Below are 25461 nucleotides of genomic sequence, written 5' to 3' on the forward strand. Positions count from 1 at the left end.
TTTCATTCAGAATTGACTCCTGAAGAATACAGCAAAGGCAGGGCAGGGCACCCGGAGGACTCAGTGGGTTAAGCATCAGACTTCGGCTCAGGTCACCATCTCACAGTTCGTGAGTTCAAGCCCCGTGACGGGCTCTGTGCTGACAGCTCAGAGCCTGCAGCCTGTTTCGGATTCTGTGTCTCCCTTTCTCTCTGCCTCTGCCCCAATCCCCTCCCTGCCCCCCCCCCCGCCCCCGCCCAATGCTCTGTCTCTGTCTCACCCTCAAAAATAAACAAACTTAAAAAAAAAAAATACAACAAAGGCAATTACAAATTAAATGATTAAGCCAAATTTAATAGGCCAAATTATGTCTCAAATGCAATGACTTCTTAACTATAATTAATGACAACTAGATAAGGTGACAGAATGGACTAGGGCAAAAAGCTCTGGGTTTTCTATTTAACTCTGGCTAGTGTATGTGATCTTGGGAAAAAAAGTATGACTTCTTATTGCCATAGTCTGCCTGCCCATCCATCATCAGTAACAATCCAGTAAACCTGTGTTGTCCAAAACATTAGAACAGTAGAATGCTCTACTCTCTCCAGCACAACGGGATGACTGAACACTTTCAAGTAATGGACAGAGAGAAGCTGAAGGCCAAGAACAAAGCCTGGGGATTGGGGGAAAGTCCGTGGGAATGAAGAAAAGGAATAGAATAAAACAGGAGACTCTGAAGCAGAACAAAGTAATGTATTCTAATAAATAAATGGGGTGTTAACTAAAAAAAAGAAATTTCCAATTATTTCTCTCAAAAGGAAAATAACTTGATACTGACACAAGAGATCGTTAATACTTAGCTGTTCATAAGAGAACTAGCTGGTTTAAAAAAAAAAATAGTAACAGGGGTTACCAAATACTTTAAATATCCTTTCCCTTAGGAGAAAAAAACCCCTACAAGTTAGGTATATTCTGATTTGCCAATAGAGGAGGGCAGCTAATGTTAAGTCCTAATGAAGCAACTGTTAATGTTAAGTCCTAATGAAGCAACTGTTTCTTAAGTAGGCAAAAACCTGGGGTACCTGGGTGGCTCAGTAGGGTGAGTGTCCAACTGTGGCTCAGGTCATGATCTCACAGTTCATGGGTTCAAGTCCTGCATCAGGCTTTGCCCTGACAACATGGAATCTGCTTCGGATTCTCTGTCTCCCTCTCTCTCTGCCCCTCACATGCGTGTTCTCTCTCTCTCTCTCTCTCTCTCTCTCTCTCTCTCAAAAATAAATAAATAAGCATTAAAAAAAAAAGCAGGCAAAAACCTTTTAAAAGTTCCATGCTTCAGGTATTTGTTTAGGAAGTTTCTAAGACTTAGAGTTTGTGGTTTCATTCAATTAAATACTATGGACAATATAAAATATCTCCTGTGATCATTAAGAAATCATTCCATGTAAAAATGAAGTTACATTCACATAAACAATTAAATTAACACTACTATCTTATTTTTATTTCTGTAAGTCCTTATTAATATTGTTTAAAGGTTCTGTGCTTCCCACCCCATCCTATCCTATCCTCCCCAAACAGAATTCACAAAAGACTTTTTACATACTAACTATATGAAACTAAATACATAACCTGCTTTGCCTTGGTTAAAATAACATGTTTCTTTCCTAAAAACACTGTAAAACTTGTATAGGAAAAACACTTCATTATTGTTTTACTGCTTAAAAATCCACACATTTCTCAATTTGACAAAATGTAATGAAATATCCTTCATCACTACTTGATCAGAAAACCAGCTACAGCAGCCAAACAGCAACAATGAAATCTACATACCTCTAGAAGAATTACTACACATTATTGTACAATTACAACATCACACTTGAGACTGTGACACACATCCTAAAACGAACATGTTATAACAGTATATGTGAAAAGGTCAAGGGCTATCATTATAGCTCTAATTCCAACTAATCCCAAATCTCTTAATATTCATATAGAAAGTATCTGTTCAACTGAATACACAGGTGTAAACCATGCCAAGTGCAAGTCTGCCATAGTTTTAGAAGTCTGCTGATTTCCTCAAAGACTTAAGCCAATCTCTCCGTGACATTAAGACCAGGTAAGTTTAACTTTGAAGTAGTAGCATAAGGCAGTGTGTGCTGAGGTGCAAGCATCAAAAAGTGAGCTAATTTTGCCCTGCAGGACCCTGAGAAGTTCAGGGCTCGAAGACAAGATACAAGGAGTATGGGTTAGAAGCAGAGAATGGGCAGTGGGAAGGAAGGAAGATTGGTTGCATGTCTACAGAAGGGTTATTCTGTGCAAAAACTGAAAGATAAAAGCCTGGGACTCTGAGACATAGATACATTAAGGAGGTAAGGGGTACCTGCACAAACGTGTGCACAAAGCACAGGGCTGATTTAAGTAAAAGCCAAAAGTCAACAGAAGAGGGGCATCTGGATGGCTCAGTTGGTTGAGCATCCAACTCTTGATTTCAGCTCAGGTTATAATCCCAAGGTCATGGGATTGAGCCCCGCATCAGGCTCTGTACTGACTGTGGAGCCTGCTTGAGATTCTCCATCTCGCTCTCTCTTTCTCACTTTCTCCCTCTACCCCTCACCCCCACTTGCTCGCTCTAAAATAAAAAATAAATAAAAAGATTAAAAAGTCAACATAAGAAATGCTCAAACATCTAATCCTGCTCCTTTTCGTAAGTTAGGGAATGCCATGGACCAGGAAAAATGTACTTTACTTCCTGTTCCACTTACCCCTCCCCCACCATTCTCCCAGAATGAAGATCCTCCCTCTAGAGAAACTCAACAGTGCCAGAGAAAAGATATTCACATACTAATATGTGGCAGTCCTCCAACAAAATAGCAGCTCTGCATCTAAATAGCCTAAAATGAAGGCCAACACTTATACTTGGTAAGGTCCCTTGTAAACACACAACTACCACAATTAGCCTTTTTCAGTTTTAAGTATGAACAGACTACTACAGATCACCAATATCTGCAGAAAGTTGACATGAGAAATCAAAACAAAAATTGAAAAGATAAAAAGAAAGATATGAGAACTTTTTAAAAACTTTAAAAAACCCATATAATTACTATCCTTGGAGATGTAAAATAAAAACTAAAGACTGCCATGAAAAAGAAGCAATCCAAATGATCTTAATGTAAAAATACAGCAACTGTTAAAAAAAAAACAACTTGGGGCGCCTGGGTGGCGCAGTCGGTTAAGCGTCCAACTTCAGCCAGGTCACGATCTCGCGGTCCGGGAGTTCGAGCCCCGCGTCGGGCTCTGGGCTGATGGCTCAGAGCCTGGAGCCTGTTTCCGATTCTGTGTCTCCCTCTCTCTCTGCCCCTCCCCCGTTCATGATCTGTCTCTCTCTGTCCCAAAAATAAATAAACGTTGAAAAAAAAATTAAAAAAAAAAAAAAAAAACCAACAGAAGAAAATATCAAGAAATTCTCCCAAAACATTGAGGAAGAGATTAAATATGGCAAAAGTAGTTAACAGAAGACAAAAACAGGAAATTTAACATATAACTACCAATAATTCCAGAAAAAAAAAAGAATAGAAAAAACATAAAGGGAAAAAAATATTGACACATTAAAATAAGAAAACATCCCAGAAATTTTCTCAAGGGGAAAAAAGGTCACATACAAAAGAACAATTATTATTATTTTGTTTTAATGAAATTTACTGTCAAACTGGTTTCCGTACAACACCCAGTGCTCATCCCAACAGGTGCCCTCCTCAATGCCCATCACCCATTTCCCCCCCCCACCCCCCATCAACCCTCAGTTTATTCTCAGCATTTAAGAGTCTCTTATGGTTTGCCTCCTTCCCTCTCTGTAACTTTTTACCCCCCTTCTCCTCCCCCCTGGTCTTCTGTTGAGTTTCTCAGGATCCACATATGAGTGAAAACATCTGGTATCTGTCTTTCTCTGCCTGACTTATTTCACTTAGCATAACACTCTCCAGTTCCATCCACATTGCTACAAATGGCCAGATTTCATTCTTTTGCATTGCCAAGGAGTATTCCATTGTATATATAAACCACATCTTCTTTATCCATTCGTCAGTTGATGGACATTTTGGCTCTTTCCATAATTTGGCTATTGTCGAAAGTGCTGCTATAAACATGGGGTACGAGTGCCCCTCTGCATCAGCACTCCTGTATCCCTTGGGTAAATTCCTAGCAGTGCTATTGCTGGGTCATAGAGTAGATCTATTAATTTTTTGAGGAACCTCCACACTGTTTTCCAGAGCGGCTGCACCAGTTTGCATTCCCACCAGTAGTGCAAGAGGGTTCCCATTTCTCCACATCCTCTCTAGCATCTATAGTCTCCTGATTTGTTCATTTTAGCCACTCTGACCAGAGTGAGTGGGATCTCAGCGTGGTTTTGATTTGTATTTCCCTGATGAGGAGTGACATTGAGCATCTTTTCATGTGCCTGTTGGCCATCTGGATGTCTTCTTTAGAAAAGTGTCTATTCATGTCTTCTGCCTATTTCTTCACTGAATTATTTGTTTTTCGGGTGTGGAGTTTGGTTAGTTCAAAAGAACAAGGATTAAAATGGCACCCGAAGTCTCCAGTGTAATACTGAAAGCTTAAAGTCAATGAAGCAACGCTATAAATTCCAAGGAAAAGTTATTTTCAGTTAATAATTCTATACCCAGTCAAAACATCAATCAAGTGTGAAAGCAGAAGTTTTAGACATGGAAAGACAAAACTTTATTATATATACACATTTTCTCAGGAAGCTACTAGAAGATAAGTTCTACACATACACACACACACACACACACACACACACACACACACACAGCGGAAAACACTATCTGGGAAGCCCCTGAGTAGCAACTGGGCAGTGGCCCTAAAGAATAAATAGAAACAAGATTAACAGTTTCACAAGCAGACAAGAAAATACTGATTAATGGAACATTTTTAAAATACCAGTGACAGATACATGGTGAATCTGATGAAGCCACTGAAGAGTTTTAAAAATAAGTTTGACACATTATGTAAGTGTAAACAAAGCAACTAATAACGAAGATCTATGTGTAGGAAAATGTAATCCGAATGCATTCCTGGCCATAATCATAATGTAAAGATGGCTTATTAATTGATCCAAAAATTGTGGTATTAAAAGAATTGAGGGGGTAAGGTAGGTAGAAGTATAAGAGAACTAAAACCTCATATTAATAACAGGAAGCCAACAGATCATATAAAAGTGAAAAATTAAACAATAACAACTGAAGTATGTAGATAAATACTAGAAGAAACAGCTAAATGAACAAAAAGTTGACTCTGAGTTGGAGGGTTAGGAATGGAAAGTGGAAGAGGAGGGAACCACTGATTTTCATTACATAGGTTTTCATATAGTTTAAGTTTTTAAATGATAAACCTGTATCTTAATAAAAACAAAGTTTTGTGTTGTTTTGTATTAAGGCCAATGAGTTTGGTGAATCTCAAATGCTCAGAAAAACAATGTACTGGAAAGAAATTTTTGTTTCAGTATTTCAGGACTTCCAATATTCTAAGGCACACGGAATGAGAAAGCTCAGATTTTACCAACTGTGCACTAGACCTTTCTACGTGACTATTCCATAGACCTTAAAAAAGACACACACACACAGAAACACACACACACACACCTCTACCTACCTATACTCTTCCCACATCTATATCCTCCCTCCTTCACCACCAAATTTTATAGACTCTAGTCCCCAAATATTTCTAAAATCTGAAAAATGATCTCTTCCAATGCTTTATTCATTCACATCATCATTTCTTGTCTAGACTACAACAAATTACAACCCCCTAGCTAGTCTCAAGGCCTCCATTCTCTCCTTTCTAATCTAAATTAACATGCTAAGACAAATTTTGCCAAGTTGACTCCCTTAATACCCTCTGTGGCTCCTATTCCTACAGGAGAAAATCCTATCTTTAACATGGCAAGCCCCTCACATCTGCACACCTTTCTATCCATTTAGGTTTAATTCGTACCACTCCCTCCTCAAACCCTGTGTTCCAACAATTTCAACTCTGGGTCTTAAGCACAGGCTGCTCCCTCTGCAAAGGAAGTCTCTTTGAGCCCAATCTTGCCTCCTCAACCCACCTGACAAACTTTTATTGGTTTTCATAAAGATTCTCTTTTTCCTCTATGCTACCATGCACTTATATAACTTTACTATAGCATTTACTCATAACGTATCATAATTATCTGTCATCATCTTCCACACTAACCTCTATCTCATCAACAGAGACTAAAGTATTACCCTGGCATACAGAAGACCCTAAATAAATATTTGATGAATAAAATGCCATTCAGATGTCTGGTCAGAACAACTGCAACTACAAAGTATGGACCTATATATAACTCTACCCATAGAGGTTAATAGACTAATGACTACAAAAGTAGAAAGAAAAACGGAAAGCCAGTTTCTCCTGCCAAGACATGTTACAAAAGGCTATCAATAATAATTTTTATATGGTATTTAACAGTTTACCATGTGATTACATACAGTCTACAGCTTACAGAGTTACAGTTTAAAGAGGAAGTAAGCACGGCACCTGGGCAGCTCAATCTGTTAAGCGTCCCAACTCTTGGTTTCAGCTCAGGTCATGATCTCACAGTTCATGAGATCGAGCCCCACATTGGGCTCTGTGCTTACAGTGTGGAGCCTGCTTGGGATTCTCTGTCCCTCCCCTGTTTTTGTGTTTGTTCTCCCTCTCTCCCTCCCTCCTCCCTCCCTCTCTCTCTCAAAATAAATAAACATTAAAAAAATAATAAAGAGGAAGTAAGCAGCATTCATTTCCTTTAGGGATTTGGGACTGGGCCTTATATAAACATTACAATGACTTTCCCTTAAGGTTTCATCAGTGTCACTTTATGCAATACATGTCAAAAATGGCAAGACAAGACTCCCAATGAGATCCTAAAATCCGGCCAATCAATCAATATCATAGTGCCACTTACTGCGGCACAACTCCACTAAACTGAAAGGTAAGAAAATACCCAGTAACGACCACAGATGCTATAAACCGAGCATATTTTAAGACCTGAATGGGGGCGCCTGGGTGGCGCAGTCGGTTGAGCGTCCGACTTCAGCCAGGTCACGATCTCGCGGTCCGGGAGTTCGAGCCCCGCGTCGGGCTCTGGGCTGATGGCTCAGAGCCTGGAGCCTGTTTCCGATTCTGTGTCTCCCTCTCTCTCTGCCCCTCCCCCGTTCATACTCTGTCTCTCTCTGTCCCAAAAATAAATAAACATTGAAAAAAAAATTAAAAAAAAAAAAAAAAAGACCTGAATGTATTAACTGATACGCTTGCCAAAGGATCAACCAATCTGGAAACTGGCAGATGCAAAGGGTAGGATTTACTAAAATCAGTTAACACTTTTCATCCAATTCAAAAGTCCATTTTAACACATTTTTAATCATTAATTTAAAAAAAAAAAACAGAGTGATTTCACGGAGTTCAATTTAAAATACCGTGAAACTTTTGTTTACCTGAAGAGAAACATTTGGTGCACTAGGTTAATCACTTTCCTGAGACCACTGCACAGTATTGTCAGTCAAGGCAAGATCCCCCCCACTGTCCCTGTCTTTATCCGTCTTTATCCCCTCACTGCCTTTTACCCTCAAACCCCAGTCCCACCTGCCTCCATCCCCAATACTTTGCAACAGGGAACCATTCATTCCACTCTATTTAATATATTTGCAATATGAGCAGATGTGACGTGCTACATCTGAGCAAAAGCTTTAAAAGCCATTTAGTGCTTCTGTCCACTTTCCTGTTTGCCTCTGCCAAGAGTGACAGGACCCAGAAAAGAGCTGCTCTTGCAAATGAGAGGACATGTGAAAAGCCACAGCCAACTGCCAGCCACAAATGTAACATGAGCAAGAATAAACCTGCGCTGTTCCATAAGCTCCTGAGATGTGGGGAGTTATTATCACAGAAAGCTAACCAATGTAGAATGTAAAGCTGAACTAAATAATTACACTTCCCAAATCGGATTCCACCAATGAGACACATCTGAGTGAAATCTGGAAGGCCAAAGTGAGACAAAGGATGTATTATTGCTGCCGGTGATTCTGGCAAGTCAAGAGACGTTAGAATTTGTGGCATCCCAACTCCAAGTTCCAGGGTCTGGTGACCAGCTTCAGGGATGAGGGAGGCAGGTGTGATGACGTAAGCATAGTGGTGTCGCAGCACCAGCAGGAGCCTGCCCTCAGCTCGAGTGGAGCAGCCTCACTGGCTTCTATACCTCCAACCTCTTCAACAATTTTTCAAGGACCTAATTCCAGTATTAAATCTCTTCTTGCTTTGGATACCTAGTGATTGCTTGCACTGAACTATAAATGATAAAGTATTTGGTATTGGAGTAGTTAAGGACACACTCTCATAAGCCAGGAAGCTGGCTCTGGTTTTCCCATCTAGTTGGATTTTTTTTGTTTTTAAGTTTATTTCTTTTGAGAGAGAGAGAGAGGGAGGGAGGGAGGGAGGGAGGGAGAAAGAGTACGTGAGCTGGGGAGCGGCAGAGACAGAAGGAGACAAAGAGAATCCCAAGCAGGCTCTGCGCGGGCAACACAGAGTCTGACATGGGGCTCGAACTCATGGGCCACGAGATCATGACCTGAGATAAAACCGAGTCAGACACTCAACCAACTGAGCCACCCAGACACCCCTGCGATCTAGGTGGATTTAGACAAGGATGACCGTGCCAACATCAGATAACATAATACAACAGGACCTGTCAGGCATCAGTAAAGAGTTAAATTATCACCTATGGATACCCAGAATAAAGTTCTTGAGGAAACGACATGGCAGACTGTTCTGGCAGTTATGATGGAAATGAGAAACACAGACTGTGGAGTAAACTGATTCTGGTAACAGGTGAAAACTTTAAGAAAATTATTAGCTCAATGAACAAAGACCAAAGAGCATCCGTGACTGTCATAAAAGAATCTCTTAATTCTTACAGGCACAGGGTTGACATAGCTAAAAAATCAGAAATAGAATGATCCTGCAAGTTACACACAGTAACCATACAAAAATAATTTAAAGCTTAGATAAATCTCTTAAGTGAAAGGGTACTGACTGTGAAACTGTGAGACTTGAAATGGAACCAGTCTGGTGGACTCTGATCAATCTGGGAACTCTGACCTCACAAAAGTCACTGAGCCTTCCCTGCCTAAGAAGTACCCGTCCTCCACAATATGAGGCTAGTCTTTACCTAACTAAAGACTCTGTCATGACATTACCTGAAACCTACAAGGGAATGCAGATCTCCACATGCCTTACCTACAAGCTGTCCCTAAACCTCCAACTAAATCAGATTCTCCAGGGGAACAAGTACTAAATATAAACCAATGGGAGTCAGCTTACATTCCAAAAAACACTACAGACTCTTGGAAGACTCTAAGATGTCCAAAGACATTAATATCTTATGTTGGAGGGGTGCCTGGGTGGCTCAGTCAGTTAAGCATCCAACTTCAGCTCAGGTCATGATCTCGTGGTTCGTAAGTTCGAGCCCTACGTTGGGCTCTGTGCTGACACCTCGAAGTCTGGAGCCTGCTTCAGATTCTGTGTCTCCCTCTCTCTGTACCCCTTGCCCGCTCACACTCTGTCTCTCTCTCAAAAACAAACATTGGGGCACCTGGGTGGCTCAGTCGGTTAAGTCTCCAACTTCAGCTCAGGTCATGACCTCACGGTTTGTGGGTTCAAGCCACAAGTCGGGCTCTGTGTTGACAGCTCAGAGCCTGGAACCTACTTCAGATTCTGTTTCCCTTTCTCTCTGCTCCTCCCCCACTCATGCTCTCTCTCAAAAATAAAATAAACATTAAAAAAAATTTTAAATATTTAAAAATTAAAAAAAAGAAAATACTTTATGTTAACAAAAACCTAGAGAATACACATGGGATCAGATTCTATGGGTACTGAGTAGAAGGGAACATAACTTCAGATAACACTTAAGTTATCAAAAGGAATATACTCACTAAAGATTATTTATTGCACTACCTCAAGCAACTAGATATGGTTATTACAGTTTGCTCCGTTAACTGGCTCAAACCTGGACTCAATGATGGCCTACATTATAAACAGCTCGATCTCCTGCTGAATAAAAGCAGGATTAACAGCAGATCAGATACCAAGGAAGACGTAGCAATGGAAACTATCTGAACTGAGGCACAGGGAGGGGAAAAAAAAAATGAAAAAAGATAATGATCAGAATCTCGGTGATTCAGGGCACAATAACAAGTGGTCTAACAATATGTGTAACTGACGGGGAATGGTAAATCTAAATACGTATATATATTCACATATACATATAAAATGAACGATAATGTTCCAAATTTGACAAATTCTTTCTTTTTTTTTTTAATGTTTATTTACTTTTGAGAGACAGAGAAAGAGCATGAGCAGATGAGGGGCAGAGAGAGAGGGAGACACAGAATCCGATGCAGGCTCCAGGCTCTGAGCTGTCAGCACAGAGCCCAAAGCAGGGTGTGGGGCTCAAATCCACGAACTATAAGATCATGACCTGAGCCAAAGTCGAACGCTTAACTAACTGAGCCATCCAGGCACCCCAAATTTGACAAATTCTAAAACCCTACAAATCCAAGAATCTCAATGAATAAAAAGAATAAACATAAAGAAAACCCTACCCCAAGGAATGTAACAACTAAACTGCTGAAAACTTAAGGCATAAATGAAAATCCTAAGAGCAACCAGAAAAAAAAAGACACGTTAGAGAGAGTAACAAAGATAAGACTATACAGACATTTATTAAATAAGAAACAAGGCAGGCCAGAAGACAAGGAAAAACATCTTTAAAGTGTTGACAAAGAAAAACACAACAAAACACAAATTGCCCATCTAGAATTCTATATCCAACAAAAATATCCTTAGAAAATAAAGGTAAAGTTGGCACAAAAACAGACACTCAAATCAATGGAACAGAAAAGAGAATGCAGAAATGGACCCCCACAAACATATGGCCAACTAATCTTTGACAAAGCAGGAAAGAATATGCAATGGAATAAAGACAGTTTCTTCAGCAAGTGGTACTGGGAAAACTGGACAGCAACATGCAGAAGAATGAACCTGGACCTACTTTCTTACACCATACACAAAAATAAACTCAAAATGAATGAAAGACCTAAATGTAAGACAGGAAGCCATCAAAATCCTTGAGGAGAAAGCAGGCAAAAACCTTTTTGATCTTGGCCGCAGCAACTTCTTACTTAACACACCTCTGGAGCCAAGGGAAACAAAAGCAAAAATGAACTATTGGGAACTCATCAAAATAAAAAGCTTCTGCACAATGAAGGAAACAATCAGCAAAGCTAAAAGGAAACCGACAGAATGGGAGAAGATATTTGCAAACAACATATCAGATAAAGGGTTAGTATCTAAAATCTATAAAGAACTTATCAACTCAACACCCAAAAAACAAATAATCCAGTGAAGAAATGGGCAAAAGACATGAATAGACACTTCTCCAAAGAAGACATCCAGATGGCCAACTGACACATGAAAAAATGCTCAACATCACTCACCATCAGGGAAATACAAATCAAAACCACAATGAGATACCACCTCACACCCGTCAGAATGGCTAAAATTAACAATTCAGGAAAAAACAGGTGTTGGCAAGGATGCAGAGAAAAAGGAACCCTTTTGCACTACTGGTGGGAACGCAAGCTGGTGCAGCCACTCTGGAAAACAGTATGGAGGTTCCTCAAAAAATTAAAAACAGAACTACCCTACGACCCAGCAATTGCACTACTAGGTATTTATCCAAGGGATACAGGTATGCTGTTTCGAAGGGACACGTGTACCCCCATGTTTATAGCAGCACTATCAACAATAGCCAAAGTATGGAAAGGGCCCAAATGTCCATCGATGGATGAATGGATAAAGAAGATGTATATACTTCTTTATATACATCTGGAGTATATATGGAGTATTACTTGGCAATCAAAAAGAATGAAACCTTGCCATTTGCAACTACATGGATGGAACTAGAGGGTATTATGCTAAGCGAAATTAGTCAGAGAAAGACAAACCTATGACTTCACTCATATGAGGTCTTTAAGACACAGAACAGATGAACATAAGGGAAGGGAAGCAAAAATAACATAAAAACAGGGAGGGGGACAAAACATGAGGGACTCTTAAATATGGAGAACAAACAGAGGCTTACTGCAGGGGTGGTAGGAGGCGGGATGGGCTAAATGGGTAACGGGCATTAAGGAATCTACTCCTGAAATCACTGTGGTACTATACGCTAATTTGGATGTAAATTGAAAAAAATAAAATTAAAAAAGAAAAAAGAAAATTTTAAAAAGAAAATAAAGGTAAACTACTTGTGCAGACAAACGAAAGCTGAATAAATTCAAGGCCAAAAGGACTGCACGATAAGAAATGTTAATGGAAATTCTCAAGGCAGAAGAAAAGTGGTGAAAACTTGGGTCCAAGCAAAGGAATAAAGAGTAATAGAAACAATAACTAAGTAAATATAAAATACTTTCCAATTTTTGATTATTTAAGACAAGTTTCATATATTATGATTCCATTCATATGAAATATCCAGAATAGGTGTACCCATAGAGACAGAAAGCAGGTTGATGGATGCCAGAGGCTGATGGGAGGGAGGAATGGGGAGTAACTGCTTAACAGGTAAGACACGTTATTTTAGGGTGATGAAAATGTTCTGGAACCAGATAAAGAGAAAGTTGCACTACACTGTGAATGCACTAGATGCCACTGAATGGTTCACTTTAAAATGGTGAGTATTATGTTACATAAATTTCACCTCAATTTTTTTTCAAGATAAATGTTTGTTTTAAGCTGAGTTAGCAACTCTATATTTGACACGTTATATGTAGAAGATTATAGCAGTGGCAACACAGCATAAAGGGCAGGAAGAAGAAACGAAGTATACTGATATGATTATTATACTATATGTGAAGTGGTCTAATACTTGAAGGTACACTGTGATAAGTTTAGTTTTCATACCGTAAATACTAAATTTACTAAAATATAAAAAAAAAAAAAAAAGGCATGCTAATAAGCCAAACTGGAGACAAACAATGAATCATAAAAAATAATTAATGAAAAGACAGGTAAAGAGGAAATTTAAGAAAAACAAAAGAACAGAGGAGACAAAGAGAAAATAAATTGGAAGATGGTAGATTTAAACCCTACCATGTCATTAATTACATTAAGTGTAAATGGTCTAAATGTTCCAATTAAAAGGCAGAGGTTGTTAGACTAGATTTTAAAAAGCAAAACAAAACCACATGCTGTATACAAGAAATGCACTTTAAATACATACAGATTACAATAAAATAATAGGAAAAGATACATTGTGTTAACAGTAATTCTGAAGAAAAAAAAAAAAAAACTGAACAGCTAACAAGAAAAGCATCCTTCAGAGTAAGATAAAGACAGAGTTCCATAATGATCAACCAACCAATTCAGCAAGATTTAACAATCCTAGATATGATACACCCAACAACAGATTAATGGAATTTAGACCCACAAATACATGGTCAGCTATTTTTCAACAAGTCGCCAAAGTAAGTCAGTAAAAACAGGATAATCTTTTAAATAAATGGTGCTGAAACAACTGGATATCCATTCAAAAAAAAGAACTTCAATCCTTATCTCTTACTACACACTGGTATCAACTCATAACTTAGATCACAGATCTAAACATAAAAGCTAAAACTACAAAATTTCTAAAATAAAATATAGGAAAAAAAATCTCCCTGATTATGAGGTAAGCAAATGTTTCTTAAGATTAAAAAAAAAAAAAAAAAACAGTACAAGCTGTAGGAAAAAAACTGATGTTATACTTCATCAAAACTTAATACATCTGTTCTTTGCAGGACATGGTCAAGAATAAAAAGACAAACCAGAGAGATAGCACTCATAATACATATTATCTCATAAAATATGTATCTAAAATTAATGCTGAATTCTTAAGACAACCCAAGAAACACAAAGATTCTCACAAACAAAAGTACATTAAAGGGCAATAAGCACATGAAAAGCCAATGGCGTGTGTAAAAGAGAAATGCAAAACAAAACCACAATGAGATATTACTACTCTCCCTCTAAAAAGGCTAAAATTAAAACAAAATACAAAACCAAAAAAAAAACCTTACAATTCCAAGAATGTGAAGCATACTTAGTATAAATAAGTATGTGCAGCAAATGCAATAACATTCCTAATGGGAATGCACAATGATACAGCCATTCTGAAAAAACAGGTTGGCAGTTTCTCATAAAGTTAAACATATAACTAATGTATGACCAAGCAATTCCATTTACAGATATATTTATGAAAACCTATGTCTAGGGGCTCCTGGGTGGCTCAGTCAGTTGGGTGTCCAACTCTTAATTTTGGCTCAGGTCATGATCTCACAGTTTGTGGGTTCAAGCTCCGTATTGGGCTCTGCACTGGTGTGTGGAGCCTGCTTGGGATTCTCTCTCTCCCTTTCTCTCTGCTGCTGCCCTACCTGTGCACATGCACACTCTCTCAAAATAAACAAATAAGCATAAAAAAAAAAAAAAAGGAAGAAAGCAAACCTATATTTACACAAAATCCACATGATGGTTCATAACAGCTTTATTCATAATAACCCAAATTGGAGACAACCCAAATGATCACCAACAGATGAACAGATACACAATTTGTAGTATCCCAGCCAAAATAGAACTCAGCCCTAAACTCAGTAACATGCAAGAATATGAATGAATCTCAAATACGGGGTGAAGGAAAGAAACCAAGCATGAAATAATACAGATTATATGATACCATTTACATGAAAACCTAGTAACAGAAAGCAGTGGGGCTAGGGTGTGGGGAACTGAAAGCAAAGAGGCATAAAAAGTATTTAAATGATGAAAATGTTCTCAACTGCAGTCATGGTTACCTCTGGAGAGGTAGTCTTCCTTGGGCTTCTTGCACTCCTACATGTCTTGCTGAGTGTGCTAAGACTGCAAGACCCAGACCAACTGCTCTTGAACCTGAGCCACTCTACAGCTGGTAACCTTGAAAGGTGAGGTATTATCTTCCCCTGAACAAAGAAGCTTGCTTACTGCTTTCTATAAAAGCAGTAGATTCCCCAAGTTCAATATTCTTCAGCTGCAACACAAGCCCAATGAGGGAGCATCCATCTTGGCCATACTGTGCTTGTCTCTGGAGGCTTGGGGGGTAAGGGGAACCTATGCAAATATGCTGATTCTCACCCTATTTGTGGTGCCTTGAATAACATTTCTTTCTCTGATCCAGGAGTTTCCTGACTTCTGCCAGCATTCGTAGCAATAGGCTAGCTTCTAGCTGGCTCAAATCCTAGATAAAACGTTATGCCTCAACTGGGTACAATTTACTGAATATAAATGGAGAAGGAAGGAGAAAAGGTGTATGAGAAAGAAGGAAATAGACAAAGAGGAGAAAGAGGAAGAATAGGAGAATGAAGAGGACGAGGGAGGGAAGGTGAGTTTGGAACACCAGAAATTTCCTTAGTATGCAGAAGAATGAATCTAGACTTATGAAGACAAGACTGTTTGAGTGTTTTTATCATATTCAACTCTCTCTACCTCTCTCTCTCTTAAATGTCCTCCAAGACCCTTCATCAAGGAATTAAGAAATACACTGGTGAAGGATACACGGATTTCCTTGAAAACTGCTGTGGTGGCTGTCCTTTTTAGTTCTGGGCTAATGATGGGTAATACTGCCACTAAAAGGAGCTCCCTGATTTCAATGGGATAGTGGGATTTCCAAGGTGATAAAGGACAAGTAGAAGCACTTAACCGTCAGATATAAAGTAGGCCTGGTTATTATAACAGGCAGGAGGGCCAGACCCGTTATCAGAATGGCTTGGATCTCTGGTGGTGGCTAACCATAGTGTCCATAAGAAAAACAGATGTGGAGTATACTAATGTATTACTTGACGAGAAGAAAAAAGGAAAATGAAAACAAAAAAACTCTAGATATATCAAACTGAGGCTTGACTTAAGTGGCCACAATGGAAGAGTTATGGCATATCACCTAATACGCAGGCTGAACTTGTTCAAAGACACAGAGCGCCTGGAAAAAAGGAGATAATGGGTTCCACTGAGGAAGGACCCTACAAAATTCCATCAAGCACATAAAGTCATTCTCCTAGCCTTTTCCAAATAGAACATGAAGTTTTTCATCAAGGACACAGTGCATGTGGGAAACAGAATCACTCAGGCTTTTGAGGGGGTTATTTAACGCCGGCTCTAAGCCCATATTAACCCTAAGGGACCAGAACGTCACTATGGTAAACCAGTCAGATCAGGAGCTGTGATGTCACATTGAGAAAGAGTGTTCTGGCTTCCATCCATCTCAGTGGGCCCAGTGAATCCACAGACCCACCCTGTATTTTCCCCAGTTCTTGAACACACAGTTAAAGGCTCCCTACACTATGTAGTAAGGGTTATGAGCATAAGAAGGGCCAAATAAAATCCCCTAGATGTACCCCTTTCTAACAAAATAAACCCAAAGCAAGAGCACACGTCTGTGGAAACGAGAGGACAGAACCAACTTCAAAGACGTAGAAGACACAGGGATGGTAACTGTTACGACATTCTATTTCACTAACCTATTGGGTCAGTGCAGAGAACCTGAATCTTGGAGAATGACTGTGGATTATAGTAAATCATCAAGTGGTGACTCCAGTTGTAGTTGCTGTTCCAGATATGGTCTCTACTGGGGCAGATCAACACAATCCCTGGCACCTAGTATGCATCTATCAAGCTAACAAATGCTTGCTTTTTATCTATTCCAAATACACACCGCCAGAAGCTGTTTTCATCTTACAGTCCAGAAACACACCTTCACTGTCACAGCTCAGGGCTTCATCAACACTCCAGCTATCTTCCATTATCTGGTCCACAGAGACTCTGGGCATCTCAACACCGCACTGGTCCACTACACTGTCAGTGCAACCAGCAAATCCTGTATCCATACCCACACTTAGTGCCATCTCACTTTCTACTTTTTGCCAACTTAAGAGGTGGGAAAAGATACTATTACTCTTTCAATTTGAATGTCTCTTGATTACTTAATTCCAAACATCTCTTTCTATCCATGTTAAGATTTGCTATTCCATAAGCTATCTATTAATATCCTTTGCCTATTTTTCTACAAAGGTTGCTGCCCTCTTCTTAGGGATGTGTAGTTCCTTGTCTAGTCTATATATCAATCCCTTATCAATACTGGGCACTACAAATACCTTCTCTCAAGCTTTCATCTTTCACTGAATGAAAATCTTTAATTTTTATATAATCAAAATCACTCCTTTTTCACCTTCATATTTTTGAAGCATTAGGAGTCCCTGGTCCCTAAGAAAAGAACTTCAACAATGTCTTCCATTAATTTTATAATTTCTCCTCTCACATCTAGGTCTTTTTAATTTATCCATAACCCATTCTGCCTGTGCTATAGGGTTTGTTTTTTTCTCCATATACTGAGCCACTCTTCCTAATAGGACTCCTTTCTCCAGTGATTTCTCTTAAGCTCCTGAACACATATGGGTAAGTCTCCACTATCTAATTTGTTCCCAAGTCTATTTTTCCGTTTGTGCACTTACACTACAGTTTTTATTACTACAGCCTTGAAATAGTATCTTAATTTCCAATAAGGCAAACCCCACCAAAAACAAATCTTTAAGACTGCTTTAGCTATTCGTAAACTTTATTCTATCTGCCATATGAGTTTTAGATCTAGGTTACTGAGTTTGTTAGACAAACCAACTGGAATTCTGATGGCAGTTTAATCGAATTTATAGATTAAAATGGAGAAAACTGACCCTCATAATAATAAACAAACATATCTCAAGAGCATGGAAAGATTTATTTAGATTCTCTTCTGGTTCCTTATTCAAGTTTTAAAGTTTTCTACAGACTTTACAGTTTTGTTGCTTTTATTGTATATGATATTTACTTCTGATTCCCTATACCAGCTGTTTATTGCTAGTGAGTGTTATTAATTTTTATGGTTTGATCCTATTTTTTGTAATGTTTGTTTATTTTTGAGACAGAAGCAGAGTGTGAGCGGGGGAGGGGTAGAGAGAGAGGGGAAGACACAGAATCTGAAGCAGGCACCAGGCTCTGAGCTGTCAGCACACAGCCTGATGCAGGGCTTGAACTCACGAGCTGTGAGATCATGACCTGAGCTGAAGTTGGACACTGAACCGACTGAGCTACTCAGGTGCCCTATGGTTCGATTCCAGGAACCTTGCTAAACTCTTACGAGTTCTAATAGTTTCTCTTAATTCTAATGGTTCTTCTAGGTAAGTGATGTCATCTGCAAATAATGGGTTTTATTGCTTCCCTTCCTATCCTTACACTTATTTTTTCCCTTTGTAGTGTTAGCCAGGACTTTTCTTAGAATGTTAAACAATAATAGTGATAAAGGGCATCCTTAACTTGTTACTTATCTTAAAGTGAATGAATCTAAAATTTCTCTACTAAGTATTATTATTTGCTGTAGGTTTTTGGTAATGACCTCGACCTAGTTATCTCATATCCCAATCGTGGGAAGAGTTTTTTATCACATAGCTATTAGATCTTATCAAATGCTTTTATGGTATCAAGATAATCATGATTTTCCTCCTTTAGTCTATTTAATGAGATAAATTATATTAACAGTAAATAGATGTTGAGTCATATTTACATTCTTAAACTCCATAGATCAGGATTCTTTTAACACATTGTTTGATTTGATGTGTAGGATTTTCACATCTATGCTAATAACTGAAACAGGTCTATAATTTTCTCATATTGTCCTTATCTAGTTTTAAAATCAAGATTTCACTAACCTTATAAAACAAACTAGGCATCTTTTTATTTCGTTTCTAGAACTTGTAAAAAGGAATTGTTATTTAAGAGTCCAATGCAACTCATTTATCTCAGTCCAGTTTTTGAAAGGGGAGGTCTTTACCCTTCCACTTTGTTAAATATTTATTAGTTCAAGCTATCCATTTCTTCTGATACCAACTTTCAATATGTATTTTTCTAATAATTGATACTTTTCATCATATTAACCTACAGGAATTCATAAAATTCTTTTCTGAAATCTCATGCTTGTAGTTACTTCCCATTTTTTTCACTTAATTATATTTTCATGTATTTTACTTGATCAGTCTTACCAGAGGTCTATCTAGCTTATCGATCTTCAAAGAACGATCTTTTGGTTTAGCAAGTGTTTCTTTTGTTCCTAATTTCATTGGTTTCTGCTCTTGACTGGATGTTTTCTGAACTCTCAAATGAACTGTTTAAGCACTAAAACAAGATCCTGCAGCATTTAGATAAGTCACTAGGCCACACTGTCCAAAGCCTGGTTTCACTACTAGACTTCAATACACAAACTATACATTATTCTCACATACACATGATACAAAAAAAAAAAAAAAAAATCATATCCAAATCTTACCAACCATACCTACATATGAATGTCTTTGACCAAAGCTGTATCTTGAGGGCAAATAAATTAGATTATGGGCTGTTCCCACCAAAAAAATAAAAGCATAAGGTTGTTAAATATATATTTGAATCAAGGCAGATATTTTCTCTACACAGCTAACTGGACAATTACTGGTACTGCTTGATAAAATTAGTAACTAGAAATGAAATCTCCAGTTGCTTTACCAGATGTCATTTAAAACTTGCAGTTATTAATAGGAGGGAAAAATCTGGCTGCCATGGTCACTTTTCACCACTACCACCACCTCCAAAAAAAAAAAAAAAAAAACCACCCCACTCAAAGCAAAAGCACTCTTTTTTCCTAGCTATAGAAATTACGTTTAGGGTCGATTTAGGGTCAGTTTCAGATTACAAAACAGATTTTGGTCTTAAATCTTTCCGCCTGCAATTGAGCATTAACGCGGACCACTAACATAAAGTTCAACGTTATCTTGTACACATGCTAAGTGGCTTATTCTTATGAGTGTACGCTTTGACAAGTAATTTCATACATTATTAGCTTCAAAACGGATGTCGCTCCCACCGCATTGGTGTCATTCTAAAAAACAACTACAGTTCTCTATCAGGACGTAGAAAGTGCACGCTAGTGAAGGGAAAGAACGAGGTGTAACTATTGGTCAGCTTTCTAATTCCTGACTTGTCGAACGCAGACGAGCTAAAAGCACAAGAACACAACTTGCCAGATTTCTCTCTGACTACAAAAAAGAAAAAAAAAAAAAAAAGAAGAATCCTTTAACGAAACTCAGACGGCCTAATTTTCCCCTCACGTTTGAGGGCGAAACTTTTCAGGGGCAACGGAGAAGAAAAGGGCTTCTTAATGTTGAGAGATAGCCTGCCCTGATGAGGATCGCATTTGCAGGAGAACTTGGGGCTGTGGGCGCACCAGGCTGCTTCTCTAGGCCAGGTAACACAAGAAGCCAGGGCCGCTAAGGCGCTGGCCGCAGACACCGAACGAGGGGGGAGGGAGGCGGGGAGGGGAGGAGAGACCCAGGCCTGAAACAAAGGAAGCGGGGCTGGCCGAGAAGGGTGGATTCGGTGTCCGGGTGGGGAGGAGAAAAGCCAAGGCTGCAGGGAAGAGGCTGGACTCACAGAACTTGGAGGTGGAGGTGTTGATGTTGATGGTGGAGCTGGGAGTGGGGGCGGGGGCCGCCTTGGCCACGGCGGCGGCCGTGTCGCAGCTCTTCAACATCATGATCACCCCATTGGCCTCCGGCGGTGGCGGTGGCCCCATCGAGAGCCCCTCCTTGGGGCCTTTCCTGTCCACCGAGGCCGCGGGCACCGCCAGCAGCTGCCCCCCTGGCGGCTCTCGCGCAGGGGCTGGGATCGACGAGGGGGGTGGCGGCGGTGGCGGGGGCTGCCGGAAGCCGTCCACCGCGGCCTCCCAGTTGTTGTGGTTCTGGTCGTCCATCATCGCCACGTAGCTGCCCCACTCCTCCTCTTCCATGCTTTCCTCCATCCTGCAGGCCCCCAGCACCCTCCCGCCTCACAGGCACCTGCCGCCCGTCTCAACCCCGGGCCAGGGGGCACCGCAGCCACCTCGAGCTCACATCGCCGGCGGCCGGCACGGGCGCGGTAGGGAGGGGAGCGGCGCGCCGGGTCTCTCCGTCTCAGCCGAGCAGACTCTTCGAGACAGGGCTGACGGCGGTGGGCGCTCCCGGGCTCTAGCCTGGGAGAGGCAGCCGTAAAGCGGCAGCGCCCCTCACGACATTTTACAGCAACTTCCAACAGGCAGTTGGAAAGGGCAGCTGGGGGCGCGGCCAGGAGGGCACGTGGTGCGAGGAACGAGCCAAGAGAGACCAAAGTGAAAAGGGGCAGGAGCTGTGAGTCACCCCCACGCAAAAGGGCAGAGGTTTGCCCCGCCTCGGCTGGCCTCGGCGCTGAGAGGGGAGGGGCCGCGGGTCCGAAGGAGCAGCCGTCGGTCCCGCCCCCGACCCAGCCCCACGTGACAAGGAGTTTGCGCAAGCGCGTTCTTTGTCTGGTTACCGGGACGACCGGAATCTGGCTGGCCCTTGAAGATGCGCCCAAAACCGTTCGGCGTTCGCTATGGTCCGGGCCCCCGCTTCAGTGGTGTTTTTCGTACGCCCTCCGGATTAAATGGGCCGCCGCACCGCGCAGAGCTTCATAGCCCCGGCCTTTGGTTGACGACAGAGCTAGGGAGCCACGAGAGGCCCTGGTTCGCAAGTTGCAAATGGGTGGGACTATCCTGGGTGGCCCTTGATGAGTCTGCTCGTGGGCCTCAGCCCACACTGCGGAAACCTTCAAAACCAAGAATAAAAACCGAAACGTAGCAAGGTGGCTTAAAAAAGAATGCGAGTGAGCTCTTCATGGATTCTTCTTTTTAAGTGTCTTAACTTCTCCATGCACTGAGGCCAGGAATTTTAAATTTTTATTTTTTTTAATGTTTATTTAATTTTGAGAGACAGCGAGCAGGAGTGGGGAGGGGCAGAGAGAGCAGAAGACACAGAATGTGAGGCAGGATCCAGGCTCTGAGCTGTCAGCACAGAGCCGGTCGCAGGGCTCGAACTCCCGAGCCATGAGATCATGACCTGAGTCAATGTCCCACGTTTAACCAACTGAGCCACCCAGGCACCCCAGGAATTTTAAATTATTAAATGCAAAGCTTTTTGTAGTGTTTAACAAATCTGTCTACAAATTTGAGATTATATGGGAGAGTTCAGAGGGGCAAGGGGGAGAGGTTATGTAGCTCTATTATAATTTCTTTAATTCCTCTGCGTTCTCCAATTATAGCAATAGCAGTATATTATATGAGAATATATGTTATAATTGTTTATTGTGGAGCACATTCTAGCCACTTGTGATAAAGTCGAGAAAACACCGTTACTACACTAAACTAGCAGATAATCTTTATTTCCACAGATACGAAGTTAGTGTAAAGAATCCCTTCAGCCAGTGAGAAATCATTGTCTCGGATGTTCTTCAATGTCCACGTTTATTTCGGCTCCTCTACGTATGTTTTTCCATATATTCTGTACTATACTTAATGGAACTGTTTACCAATCACTTAATGATTTAATCAGACAGTGTTCTCACATATGAATTAATGGCATATAGTTTTTGAAGCAGTGCATGTTTTTAATTGCCTGGGCCTAGAACTATGCTAATTATCTGGCCCTGGGAAGTTTGGGGAATACTTCTTTTTTAGTTTATTTGTTTTGAGAGAGAGGACACATGTACGGGCAAGGGGCAGAGAGAGAATCCCAAGCAGGCTCCATACTGTCAAAGCAGAACCAGAGATGGGTGGTGGAGGGTGGAGGTTGGGGGAAGCTTGATCTAACTGTTAGATCATGACCTGAACCAAAATCAAGAGTCAGAGGCTTAACCAACTGAGCCACCGAAGCACCCTGGAAATATTTTTTTAAGTAAAAGATAATTGAGTGAAACCCTAAGGGTGGGGAAAAAATGTAACCTTAGAATTCTATGCCTAGCAAAAAAGACGATGGAAAAGGGAAAACAAATCATCTTTTTCAGACAAATAGCAACTGGTAGTTTTTCATCAATAGACTTTCTAGGTGGGTGGGTATGTGTGACTGGAGATAAAGAGAGGTCTCCACATAATAAAATATTCAATATACAAGGAAGATACAAATCATAAATATATCTCTAATATGTATATCTCATAAATATATCTCCAATATACAAAATATGTGAAGCTAAAGTTGACAAAAGTACAAGAAGAAAGAGAATTCTATCATCATAGTAGCTGATTTTTCCATCTCTCTCTAATAGATTTTAATGGGTTGAATAGTAGCCCCCAAAAAAGATACATCCATGTCCTAATCCCTGAAACCTTACTTTATTTGGAAACAGGGTCTTTACAGATGTAATTAAAGTTCTTGAGATGAGATCTTTCTGGATTGGTCAGGTAGGCCATGACACCAATGACCAGTGTCGTCCTAAGAGAAGGACAGAGGGAGATGTGAGAAGAGAAAACAGACAGGAGGTAATGTGACCACACAAGCAGAGACTGGAGTAATGGAGCCACATTCCCACTTACATGTCAACAGCCACCCAAATCTGGAGGAGGCAAACAATGGATTCTCTAAAGCTTCCAGAGAATTCTGCCCTGCCAGTGCCTTGATTTTAGACTTCTAGCTTTCAGAACTGTAAGAGAATACATTTCTGTTGTTTACCACACTGTGATAATTTGTTACTGCACCACTGGAAACTAATGCATAGATCAAGGGGACAAAAAAAAATCTTTAAGGAATCAGAAGATCTGAATAACACAATTAGCAAGCTTGATTTAATGAATACATGTAGAACAATGCACTCAACAACTACAAAATATAAACAAGAATATGTAGAAAGTTGACAAAAATTGAACGTACTAGGTCATAAAGCAAGTCTCTCTACAATGTCTAAGGATCGGTATCACAGCAACAACTTCTCAACCAGTATGTAGTTAAATTAGAAATCAATAACCAGACAGCTGGTAAACCCTCAGGCTTCTACTGTTCCAATCAACTCACAGGTGAGAAAACCATAACGGAAATTGGAAAACATTTAGAACTTAAGGTATTGGTACTCCCTTAGCAATGTAACTTCCATTCTATCAAGGCCCTACCAGCATACTGGTGGCCACTGAACTCTTCATGTGCGTACTGCCAAAATGGCCGATATAAGACATTCATTTTAGCTGCAATTAAATACACCATTATGGAAAACTATAATGGTGATTGGGCCAAAGCAATCACTGACAGGGTGCAACTTGCCATATAAATAAGAAGAAACAGGGGCCGGGTGGCTCAGTTGGTTAAGTGTCTGACTCTTGATTTTGGCTTGGGGTTCTCTCTCTCCCTCTCTGCTCCTCCCTGACTCGTTCTCTCTCTCCCTCTCTCCCTCTCTATCTTCCTCTCAAAATAATCATTAAAATTTTTTTTTAATTAAAAAAGAAGAAGAAACACCACCTGGGGCTCCTGGCTGACTCAGTTGGTTAAGCATCCAACTCTTGGTTTCAGCTCCAGTCATGATCTCACAAGTTCGTGAGATTGAGCCATACATCAGGCTCTGCACTGACAGCACAGAGCCTGCTTGGGATTCTCTCTCTGCCCCTCCCCCCCATTCCCGTGTTAGCTCCTACACGCTCTCTTTTTCTCTCTTGAAAAATAAGTGAATGTTAAAAAAGAAAAAGAAAAAGAAACACCATCTACCAAAGAGAAACCAAATGGACATGTTGACAACTGGGTTTTTTTTATGGATATTCTGAGACATCATTATATTACACTTAAAAGCCTATATTTTAATAGTTATTAACTTAAAATCTTAGATGATTTGTTCTAGGATATGGAGATAGGGAATAGCATTACTAGCAACCACTGACCTGACACTGGAGAGTTATAACCCAGGTTAATAATTACTACAACCTTCCATAGTTCCAGGTATCAATCTATTTGTTTGATCTTTAGGTTGGCTTGTTTGTTTCTATTTCCCACTATGCTATGAGTTTCATTAAATCAGGATAAACGTATATATATGTATTTTTTTCCTTTGCTCCTTTTCCTGTTTCTATTCTTGCTAGAACCTGCACCCCTGCCTTACACATGCTTTGATGTATGTTCTCCATGTGAAGGTCAAGGAGTTGATGATTTCTTTGGATCCTTCCAACACAATAGATAATATCTGAAGAGTGATTGAGCGGGGCCATCATGAACATTCTCCAAGACCACTGACTCCAAACACCTTGACACGAAGCCCCTGGCTCCAGGGCATAAGTCACTAGAGGACACCTGAGCACTCGTCCTTGTTCAAACAGGTTCTTGGATGCCTGATGGGACATGTACACCAGACCACCACCCTCAGTAAAAACTCCAGACCCCTGAGCAAAGATGAGGTTCATGTTCCTTTTCCTTTCTGGGTCTCCTAGATGCCGTGTCTGTATCTGCTGTCTCTCTATGTCCTCAACAAACTCTGCTCTTACTTCCACTCAGCTTGCATCTG

General features: G+C 40.3%; 1 protein-coding gene across 2 annotated transcripts in view; it reads right to left on the reverse strand.

Annotated features, from left to right (window-relative positions):
• Nucleotides 1–21341, reverse strand: part of CACUL1 (CDK2 associated cullin domain 1) — a 74009-nt gene extending 52668 nt beyond the window's left edge. For both annotated transcript variants that reach the window (XR_008292308.1, XM_015065877.3), the window contains exon 1: nt 20593–21341. Coding sequence is in view for 1 of the 2 variants with exons in the window: in XM_015065877.3 (XP_014921363.2) it covers nt 20593–20959 (367 nt within the window). In the remaining variant the exon portion in view is untranslated. The remainder of the gene's footprint in view (nt 1–20592) is intronic.
• Nucleotides 21342–25461: the final 4120 nt, after the last annotated feature.

Source organism: Acinonyx jubatus, chromosome D2 (genome assembly GCF_027475565.1).
Source record: "Acinonyx jubatus isolate Ajub_Pintada_27869175 chromosome D2, VMU_Ajub_asm_v1.0, whole genome shotgun sequence".
In the NCBI taxonomy this organism is placed as follows: Eukaryota; Metazoa; Chordata; class Mammalia; order Carnivora; family Felidae; genus Acinonyx; species Acinonyx jubatus.